Consider the following 11,731-nt stretch of genomic DNA (forward strand, 5'->3'; position numbering starts at 1 on the left):
ATCTAGCATGATGTAGTTGATGATGTTATTAACATTGTTTCAGACTTTGATACAACCAGATTTTTTCTCTATCTGAAAATGTACATATTTACACTACAAATGCAAGTGGAAATATTTCACCAATGTATTGTATCAGCTTCAGAATGACATTAGGCATCATATTTCAGAGGTGTAATTTCAATTATGGTAGAACAAATGATACTCTAGTTTGTAATGACTGAGTAAAGATCTTGGCAAAGCTCCTTGTTGGTGAGCATTAACCCTTATTCTCCTCAAGTTTTACAATGTAATAATGTATCAAATCAAGCTCATTGCTTACTATTGTACTGAGCCATCTGGGAAGATATGTTTCCAGGATTTGCCTTGATTTTTTTCCAACAAAATTTTGTAGAAATTATAGTAAAATCATGTGTTGGATGTGCCTACTGGAATCACATTTTTATCCAGAAAGTTTTATCTACCTCCGGTTTTGCCCTGAATGGCAGGTAATTGTCTATCGATTAGAGCATTTAGAGCGTGGTTTTGGGTGCATGCTTACATAAGTATGCTGTATATACAAGAACACACTCAAATGCAAATTCCAAATTTACCTATCATCCTTTAGAAAGAACTACTTTTAGCTCCTTCTTTATTTTAGGTGGCAGGGACCACAAGTTTAATCTAAAGCATCCGGTTTTGCTGACATGTTATGTGGGTGATGGTAAACTGTCCTGATAAAATCTGTTCAGTTTAATTTCTGAAGATCTGTGAAAATACATGATAGTAGAATCCGTTAAAAAGGTATCAAAACATTCAACTCTTAAAAACACAAATTACCTTTGTCAGCACACATTCAATGTAATTTTTCCTTTCCTATTCATAGATGTGTTGTACCAAAACAAGCTTTGGTAGTATTTTATATACTCAAAAATGTTCCACAACAGCCTTTTCAGAGGCACTCTTTAGTTAAATATTTATGCAATTCCATGGGTTGTTCTCACCTTTTTGTGTTGGTTGGTTGGTTTTGTTGGTTTTTTTTAATCAGGAAATGATGTATGTCTGGAATGGATTTGCAATTGTGGGCAAAAGAGCAGACCTTACTGAAAACTTACTGGTAACAATTGAGAAAGAAGAAGCTGCTCTACAAAATGAAACTAGTAAGTGATCAATTAAGGTGGAATTAATAATCTTATAAGAAATGCTGACATTTTTCTATGCTTTTGTCTTCTTATATTCTGTGAAGTAAGTGTTGGCTTTGACAATGTTCTAATTAAGTCAAAGTATGGAAGTTTTGGAGCCTCACAAAATTTAGGCATGGTTCTTCAATATGTTCTTTATGCAGTGTGATTGATGCTGCAGAAGAATACAGAAAACTCAGGGACATCAGGTTATTGGTTACATGAACATGACTGGTCTAGCTTAGTTTTTTCTTGTCTTTGAGAGTGTTCTTGGAACATAATCTGCTAATATCTTAAATGTCTGAAAAATATTTTTTCTAAACCAATTCATATCATGCTTTGTTACATAGGACACATGTTGCAGAGAATATGACAAAGTATAAAATATTTGATGAAGTGCTATGCATGAATGAGTTGGGTTTTTTGTTTTGCTTTCTGGCAAAATAAAACACATTTGCTAGTTGTAAAATTAAACATACTTAATGAATAAACTTTGACCATGGTTTTACATCTTGGAGTAATGTTTAGAGAATCAGCCCATAATTTACTCCTAAAAGAATTTAAATTCATTTATTACAACTGGTTTACTGCACAAGTACTTGATTTTTGTCAGATTTTATCAGCATAGTTCTTTTACCTGTCATGTGAATTTTTGGGGAGAATTCTCTTTTGAGTTTTTCTAGAATAAATGTCATTTTTCATGTGAATCTTTTTAAATGATAATTCATTAAAATAATTTTTATTGAACGCAGATTGTACTCACACTTATGAACAATTTAGCAGTTTAGTGGTTGTATGGTTTAGTGGTTATGAACACTAAACCCTAAGTCACACTTGTGAACAATTTTAGTGGTTAAAACAGCAATTCAGAAATGTAATATATACCTAAGTATGATTTATAGTGTAAATTGAGATGATGCATAAGAAATTATCCAGGGACGTGCAAGAAATTTATAATGGTCAAATCTGGATGATATAATAAACCAAATGAGAGTAACCTGTATGGCCATGTTTGAATGGGGTTCCTTTATTTTCTGTGTTGCCCTTCACTTTTCTGCAGGATCAAGTGTGCCTTTTAAATCTCAAGTGTTTTCCTTTTTCTTGTAATATTAAAACAAAAGTGTAGTGACATGCAAGATACTTGCAAATAAAGTAATTCCCATGAGTTCCACATGGAGAGTTCTGACAGAACCTGTTGGAAATCCAGTGCTGTATTGTGCTGTGATTTGTACTAGAAGTGCTCATCTGTTGTAACGGTGAAGTAAATTTTCTATTGAATCTCTGAGGAAAGATGTACAAGGTACCAAAATTAAAGCAATGGAGATAAAATCACTGTGTTTTTTCTTATGGAAATTCACTGTTTGCAAATAGGATATAGTCTGGAAGTGTATATACTTTCTGGGTTCTTTTTTTAGTAATAACTTCTGTCAGATGTTATTTTATTCTGGATTTCATAGATGTGATTTTGATCTGCTTTTAAAGATATGGATTCAGTGAAAATAAAGAGTTGCTACTGAATTCCAAAAAAAAAAAAAAGATTAAGGCTGCTGACAAGGTTACAATAAAATTTTAATAGACCATTTTTAGTGGTAGTAATATCAGATTGCTAAGGTGCTGTGAAAGAAAGGTGTTGATTATACACAAAGGTCATTTTGGGATTGAGACTTCATAGAATTGTTTTTATTTCATTTGTTTCACATGAACAGGCACAGCATGGGATCTCTCAAGGACTGAAAGTAATTTTATGTTGTATAGAGCTGAAAATAGAGATGGTAGAAGGAACAAATGGAGGACATTAGAGATGGTGTTTTTATTTTTTTTTCCCCAGGATTTCTGGGAATCTTTATTTTTTTTTTCATATGCAATATATAAAAACAGATTATTTAACTTCAAGAAAAAATAATTTTTTGCTTGTTTTTTTTAATCCTGGTATTGATACATCCTTTGTTGTAGACCACTGCAGCTGCAAAGATGGTTCTCCCACATTTATTGCAAGGTTATCTGTGTTAAATTGGCCTGTGCATTTAGCGTTAATGTTTTAGCTTCTATATTTTGAGAAATTAGAGTACTAGTTGAAGTTGTTAAAGACTGGTGAGCCCTTACTGACATCAGTGCATGCCCCCAGTTATTTCAATGAATGAGTCCTTCAGGAGACAGTCACAGAGTCCAACACCTTAGCCTAGCAAAACAGGCTAGAGAGAATGCAAAGTACTCCTGTGCTGCACTTCTGCTGTCCCTAAAAGCGCAGTCTGTCAGTTACAATCTATCAAGACTTTCTGGGTTTAAACACAGACAGAAATAAGGCTGAACATGATGGCAAAGCACTTTGCGGAGTCCTAAAATGCATTAGTCTTGCATGTTTCAGAACTGTTTATGTAGGATTTCTTTGGCAGACTATTAAGGAAAAAAAATAATGTGACCTTAGAGAGCTGGTAATTAGTTGTAAACAACATGATCTGAAGGGAGAGTGTTTTGCTTCCTGAATTGTTAATGTATGTGGTGCCATCTGTCTATCCATATGTGTTTTCTTTCATTTCTTTTCCTTCCATGTACCCAGCAAATGCTACAAACTAAGGGAACTAAAAAGGATCACACTTGTTAAGTAAATTTTGAATTGTTTCAAACACCCTCTTTCATCTGGTATTTTTAGCTCTATTGAACATAAGACTTTCAATGAAGTTTTTCAAATATTATACACTATTACTTATTTTCAAATATTTTTCAAATATTATACACTACTTCTGAGGCTTCTCAAACATTAGAGATGATAAAAATACTAGCAAACATTATTTCTTGCATTTGTACCTGAAAATGATGCTTTTGAAGAGTTCTGTAAGAGAGTCATGGCATGGTTTTACAGGTTTTTTTATGCTACTGATGCTACTGGAGGTCTGTCAGTGCTCTGTTACAGGGGGAGATGTTAGGATAATATGATGGTTCCTGTCTCACTGTAGTTTTAGCTATAAAGAAGTAAGAAGTCTTTAAATAAGGCAAGTAAGAAATCTTTATATAATGACTATTTATGTAATGTAATACATTTAATTATTGACTGTTTAATCTTCAGTTAATGAAGTTTATGCCCATTTGTTGGATGTTTCAATTTTTCTTATTTCTTCTTTGCCTGTCTTTTAAGAGAAAGATACAGATGTCATGGGTGCATCTTCTTTAGCAAGCAGTATTTTAAACCATGCCTGAAGGATATGTACATTTTGAGGTATAGAACATAAGAAGCAACATCCTGCATCTGAATACATATTCCCTATTGAAAATCTAATTTTCCTTTTCATGATGTCTTCAAATTGTTTGACATATCTCACTTTCACTGTTAGATCACAATGAATACTATGTGGATGATGTGTGCATGTTACAGCTGCTGAAAGGCCTCTGTCTGAAACACTTGGGAAGACTCATGCAAGCTGAATTATGTTTCAGTAAAGTAATTCAAAGGTAAAAAAAATAACAGAAATAGATTTTCTAGTTTTTGGTGACATTTCTGATACTCCTGTTGCAGCTCTCATGTTAGAATTTTGACTAAATAAACATCATGTTAAGGATCTGAAATTAAAATACCTCTGCAAGTAGTTAGAAAACCAGAAAACTTTGCATGTATTTTTCTGTAGCAATTTAACGCTTACTGTAGCTTTGTATATGCGGTGTTTGAGGCTAAATAAATCAAACTGTCAGGTCGTATCCAAATACATTTGGAATTATATTTGCAGAGCTACCTGTAAGTAATGACAATACAGATAGGTTTACTGTTTGTTTGGCTTAATTTTTTAATTCAATATTTAGTAGTTAATGCTTCAGTTCAGTAATTAATGCTTCCCCATGTAGATGAGAAGTTGTTGTTACATGTTGCAGTTGAAGACTGGTTTCTCCTGTGCTGTGGATTTTCGGGCGTCAGCTCCAAAACAGTTGTGATAGCTTTTCTATATGAAACATGAGTCCAGTACTGGTTGTAGTTGAAAATGTCTTGTAAGTTTTTAGGTATTTGGGCTGAGGAAGCCTATTTACATGTGCAATGTTTCTAACAAATTATTTAGAAAAATTAATAATGGAATTTTTTATTAAGAATTTCTTATTGAGTTATTGTTAATGTGTTTTAGTTCTCTTGCCATCTTGTTTTCTCTTACAGTTTCTAAGGTCCTATATGAGTTTAGTCAAGCACATTGCGAGTTACAGGGCAGAGGGGTTTGGTTGATTGCAAGTTAAAGGAACTTTCTTAAGCATCTTTTTCCAAAGGGAGCTGGCAATGGGCAGGCTTTTGTAGCTGAGGTATTTAAAAAAAAAAACTAAAGACAGCAATTCTTCATAAAGTGTATGTTTTGCATGGGTGAGGGTAAAAGTTTTCTGGTGCATGGAGTACCTACATTTTGTTCAACTTTATTTTCTACATGTTTAGGGCGCTATGATGCTTCAAGACTGTTTATCAATGTGTACAGGATTAACCATTAAAAAAGGGTTCAGAATGTGTTTTCTGGCTATGTGCTGTTACAGGCAGTGATTGCTTTTAAAGTTAACTGGTCACTTAAACAGGGTTGTAAGTAACCATTTTTGTATTTTTCTGTTTTTTTAGTGAGAAGCAAATAAAATATGATAGCTACTTGGTGCCATTCACGCTGTATGAATTGGGTCTTCTGTACAAACAGCAGGATGAGACAGAAAAAGCAATAAGATACATAGAAACTGCAAAGTAAGTGGATTTTTATCACCTTGTAAATTAAGAATAACTGTGTATTTGCAGCATTGAGGACACTTGTTTTTTCTTCCTGACAGCTTCCTTTCAAAATCCAAGTAATTATAAATCTCTGTTCTTGATTTGCAGGACTTGTCCAATATAGTTGAATTTTGCAGTTTCATGAAACTGCAAAATTCATACACAGTGGAGTAGACAGATTGAAATAAGACACAGTATGAAGGGAAAATGTTTACTTCTTGTATGGGCTTCAGAGATGCTGAGGGTCCACTGCATGCATGGGATGAAGCTGGAGAGTCCAGGGAAGGGATATGTACCATTCTGTCCCAGAGGGCAGCTGTGGGAATTAAATCTGTTCCACTAAAGGTGTTCATAAGAGAGGTCAAAGGCCACTACACCTGTCTGATCGCAGCCCTTTTTCCTTTCACATGGTGTCGCAGAACACCAGTTGAGAGTTTAATTAAGTACTGTAGAGCAGCATATTTGCATTATCTGTAGATTGTAGTATAAGATAGAATGTCCCTTGTGTTAACAGAGAAGTAGCCCAGTCTTGTAATAGTGTCCCCTCATAGTTTTTTTTTTTTTTTTTGCTTATTTGTTTGTTTTGGGGGGATGGGATTTACAGAATATGATTTCTGTACATATGATGTTTATTACTCTGGCTTAATTGTGTTCTGAGTCAAAGCCTACATTTTCTGCTAATATGCTTTTCTGTAGTTAGAAAAGGCTTTGGCTTGTCTTTTCACAGCAAATTTTAGTATTTGGGAGGGCTGTTAAAAGAATCAAAATAAGTGAAAGAGATGCTAAGACATGGATTCAGTTTATGAGGACATTTAATTTTAGTATTGGTCTATGTTTTCTTCACTCAATTTGTGTATGTAGTTTTAAATGTCTCTTAACTCATCTGTGTGTCAGTCTCCGCTTCCTGTTGAGGGAATAAAGATTGTTAACTTACAAACATAGGAAGTATAAACAATTCAATCCAAACATCTTTTTCTTAAAATAAGTTGTCTGTTTTGCAGAAACAACTACAAGGAATACTCTATGGAGTCCAGGTTGCACTTCAGAATTCATGCAGCACTTGACAGCTTGAAGGTGTCGCCTGCTTCAACACCTTGAATGAGAAAGGATGCTTTTCATGCATACAATAGATAGCCTACACAATCTTTTTTTAATCATAGAGAAGAACATAATGATTGTTTTCTGTCACTTCTGATTTGATGTCATTCTTTTAGACTTTTCTGTATGGCGCCTATACTGTATCTACATGCTGTTAAAGAAGACCTTATATTTTGTTGATAAAAATAATTTAATATTTGACTTGAATGAAAGGGGGATATTTTTAAAAAAAAAGGTGATGGTGCAATAAAGTTTAATGAAAATACTTTATTTTTTTTATATAAGAACAGATGCAGGTTATGCAGTGAAACTGGTGATAATTTCTGCATTTTTTAAAAGTTTTATTTTCTGCAGTGCACTTGAGACTTTTTTCTCCTCTGGAACAAAAATGCAATGTCTGCAGATAACCTTACCCACATTTTTTTGCATACTATATTCTGAAATTTGTGTTCCAGAGGAAAGAATTAGTAATTTTTGACTAAATTTTATTTTGGGAACAAAATTAAACTGTGTGAAGTGCAATATTTTTACTCTGTCAGATGAAGCTAAGCAGGGCTACAGTTTTAATGTCTTTGCAGGTCTGTTTCATTCAAAAGAAACATATATTAGGAGATATTTTTCACTTGTAGAAAAGCAGAGCTATAAAGGATGTTATGTCCTTGTTCTCAAGTAGTCTTAAGTTGATCCTGACAGATTTATTTCACCTGTTTAACAAAAAACAAAAAAGCACTGAGAACAGTCATTTTGAAACTTACACAGGATGTCTTTCCCAGTGAGAAAAGACTGGGAAGTTTTGCCTGATGTCTACCCCAAATAGTTCTTGACACAACTGAAACTGATTGTTTCCCATCTTCCCTGTCATGGATCTGGAGACAGGATTGTTCTTTCCATTTTTAAAGCAATCGTTTGTTGGTGGATTTATGTATTTTCCTAATAACAAGTTAGAATTCATACTAACAGAAGTTGATTGTGCATCAAGAAATGAATCCACTTTTAATCTTGCTGTTAAGAAAATGTGCGTATTCTAGTCTAATTTCTACCAAAAATGAGCAGTAAAATTGAGATACTTATAAGTGCATTTTTCCTTTCATGCTTCTGTGCAAACAGCAGTATGAAATTGAATTTCCCATTCATTTAGACACGCAGATTCTAGCTGTCTGTTCTTAAAAATAAAAATATATATCTTTTTTATTTAAGTATACACCAAATAACTCTTCTTTCACTAGCTATTGCAAAACTTGCCATTTCCATATTTTATCCATGTTTGGTATGTTTACTTCTGCACAGTAAATTCATAGTACCTGTGCTCATGTATGTGATTTGCTGCCCTCAACTACCACCTAAACAAAATCAGGACGAAAGAAATAGGTGAAGAATGTGTCCTCAGTAAATGAATAACTGAAGTTTCAAATTAAACATTCAATATGATTTGTAGAAGTTCTTCTCAGGTTACTGAGAACGCAGCTTTCTTCTATGACTTATAAATAATGGGGTCATTTAATTGCTTATAATTCTGTAATAGAGTGGTATATTTACAGGAGAATTAAGAGTTTAAAAATATTAGCTAAATAAACATAATGAGTCTTTCAAAATGGAAACCTGATCCAAAGTATTTCTTTGTTGGTTGGAATTTGTGCCTATTGTAAATGTGTAACTTAAGTTATTATGTAAAATTATACACATGTGAATTTGAAGCTTAAATACCCAAGACACTGAATTACTGATAAAGTATGCATGTTTATTTTCAAATATATTCAGTTGACTGTAGCTAAACCTCAAAACAGAGATTAGCTGTCAAATGACTTCTCTAAAGATTTACTCATTTATATATATCTGGTTGTAGTGAGCATAAACTCATGTATTTTCAGAAAATACTTTTGATGCATCTGTGGGCATTATATGTTCAGTTTAGGATTATTTTGGTTTAATCTGATTATTGGATTGGGGTCTGATTTATTTTTCTGTAGAAGGTGGTGGGAACAATTACCAGTAAAACTTCTGTAATTTGTGTTGCAAACAGTACTTCGTTTCAGGAGAGTTGTAACTGGGACTACAGACTCTCAGGGCGGAGCATGATGTAGTCTCTGATCTCTTGTTTTTGTGGGGAGTGTCTTACAGCTAATATTTTAGGGGTGATTTGAGATAGAAATCAAAACTAACAAAAAATGAACAGTGATCTCCCTTAGAAACTGATTTTTTCAAAATTTAGTACAAAGCTTCAAGAAGCAGTGTACTTTTTCCATGGGTGATATTACTGACTGAAGAGACACGCTTATCCACAAAAATTTCCAGTACCCTCTGTAGTGTTTTGAGCACCCAATATGAAGTGCTATTTAGAGCTTGCCTCCTTTCTGTGCTGCTGTTCCCGGCTTGGCTGGAAAGATTGACTGATCAGATTTGTTACTTTAAGCTTTATTCTGAACGGCTTTTTTCCAAGTTGTTTACAGTGGACATAAATATGTGTGAGAGTGATTTGTTACCCTTCAGTTAAGGTGGGTCTCCACAGAGCTGCAAGAGATGCTTAGTTTTCCAAATGCTGCAGAAAAGTGCATGTCTCCTTGACACAATGCATCTGTGATGCAGTATTATTTAGGACATTATGCCCGAGTTAAGTGATTCCTGTCTAAGAGTTCATACAAAGGGTCTGTGGCTTTTTGAATTTTTTTTTTTAAATCTGCTATATTCTGTACTGGGCCTTAAATACAGCTCTGATTTAGTCTTAACTGCTGTTTATAATATTCACCACACACGCTCGTCCTCCACGGGAATTTTGACTATTGTGCTGAGACTTAACTAAGCAAAGCTGATCATTTACCTATGATGCTATAGCCTCTCTTGATAATAGTAGGAATTATAATATATACAAGAGCAAATTTAACTTTTTAGTTTAAGCAAGAAAGGCTGAGCTTACAGTTACATTATGACAAAATGTTGTTTATAGTTCTTTCCGATAATAGATTTTTTTTTTAAGATAAGCAATAATAAATTGGCCTGCTTATAGGACAAAGCTTCTCTTTGATTAAGAATTGCCTACTTAGAAACTATTACAAAAACCTTCATGTCTGTGCATATCAATCAAATATTAATCTGTTGAAACATCATTGTACTACAGTTTGTAAGTCTTTATTCATCAGAATAAAGAATGAATTTCTGTTTTTAAAAAAAATTGAAAGCAAATATATGTTAAAAGAAAGCTGGTGCAAGATTGTTATATATTTGTTCTAATACACATGGGGTAGCAGCTGTATGTAGCACTTTATGGCCATAGAAATGTATAACAATCTGATCTTTTTGCGTTTCTAAAACACCTTGCAATGTAATGTGTAAAACAAGTAATTTCTTGTGACAAATTCCACTTAGACTTTGCGGTTATTTTATTACTAATCCTAATGTCTCATGTATTTTGTTTCTGTATATTCTTACACTGCCTAGTGCAACAAAGAATGTTTATATTTCCCCTGGTGCTGCAGTCTCTTTGCTTGTAATCTACTGAGGTTTTCACATGTTCTTATCTGGTACTTGATGAGTAAACAATGAGGGAAGAAAAACAGAAAATGAGGAATGAAGCATCTTCTGGTTTAAAGAGTATGTAGAAATGTTCATTATTATGGACTGTATTTACTCTTCAGAGGAATAAATCACATATGCTTGTGCTACCAAGTGCTGAATTTGGCACTGTATTTTAGTTGTATGTCAGGAACCTCTAGATGAGATTTACCAAAGCATTATCATCATAAGGTCTGATCTCTAATTTATAAATGCTACCTTAAGCATAGAGTTCTTATACAACCAGTCCAGACTGAGTGGTTGTATAAAGCTGTCAAGGACAGCTTCTGACCTCTTGTCAAGGTCTGTTGAGTGAATAAAGGGTCTTTTGAATGTAGATAGCAAATACAAAATAAGCTGCAGGGTTTCTCGGTTTTTTGGGAAGGTTTTGTGGTGCTACTCGTGTTTTGGGATTTTTTTAAAATTGTGTTCTGGGTTTTGATTTGTATTTTTCCCTGTAATCTGGTAATAAATGCTATAGGACAGCTTCATAAAGAAACAGTGTGGCTCTTAACTTTGCAATTTGTAGAAGAGTACCTTCTGGGAAAAAAAGTCAAGTGTTCATGGTTAGCATAACAAATTTAATGCTTAGTGATTGCAAGATTAAATACTTTCCTTTTTGTAGTAGTGTAAGCATGTACTTCCAATGTGTAGAGAAGCACATGTCAGCTGTAATCCCAGGTAGGAGCACCTTCCTAGATTTAGTCACTTATCTAAAGAGAGAACTTCTTCAAACACATAAGCAGGAGGAGATGTTTCTGTCTTTCTGTGTCAGGTCTTCTGTTCCATGAAAATTGCAGTGGTTGAGATTCAGTATCTGTGCCATTGAAGCATGGAAAATACTTAGTGTTCACATCATGTGACTGGGAAAAGTTAAGGTATTACTAAAATCCTGCCTGAGAGGTTAATGGTCTTACCTGCTTGAGCATGTAAATGTGGACCTCAAAACTCAATATTCTGACTATACAGTGGATATAAGAGTATATAAGGATAATTTTACTGATACGCTTAAATGACATGTTACGTCAGTATTTGCAGTCAGAGTGGAAGGATGTGTAAAATTAGGTTAATGCTATTTATATAGCATATGTTAGGCTTAACTTGCTCCAGAGCATTAGGTGATCTTCAGAATTAAACTTGGTTGTAGAAAAAAGGGCAGTATGAATTTAAGTATGGTTTTATTTTCATTACAGATTTGCTCAAGATCATGGGA

General features: G+C 33.8%; 1 protein-coding gene across 2 annotated transcripts in view; it reads left to right on the forward strand.

The window, feature by feature from the left end:
* Positions 1-10,632, forward strand: part of TTC39B (tetratricopeptide repeat domain 39B) — a 78,221-nt gene extending 67,589 nt beyond the window's left edge. For both annotated transcript variants that reach the window (XM_058823352.1, XM_058823351.1), the window contains exons 16-19: positions 1,025-1,136; positions 4,487-4,604; positions 5,734-5,850; positions 6,876-10,632. In XM_058823352.1, the coding sequence (XP_058679335.1) occupies positions 1,025-1,136; positions 4,487-4,604; positions 5,734-5,850; positions 6,876-6,972 (444 nt within the window). In that variant the 3' untranslated portion in view covers positions 6,973-10,632. The remainder of the gene's footprint in view (positions 1-1,024; positions 1,137-4,486; positions 4,605-5,733; positions 5,851-6,875) is intronic.
* Positions 10,633-11,731: the final 1,099 nt, after the last annotated feature.

The sequence above is a fragment of the Ammospiza caudacuta genome, chromosome Z, assembly GCF_027887145.1.
Source record: "Ammospiza caudacuta isolate bAmmCau1 chromosome Z, bAmmCau1.pri, whole genome shotgun sequence".
Lineage (NCBI taxonomy): Eukaryota > Metazoa > Chordata > Aves > Passeriformes > Passerellidae > Ammospiza > Ammospiza caudacuta.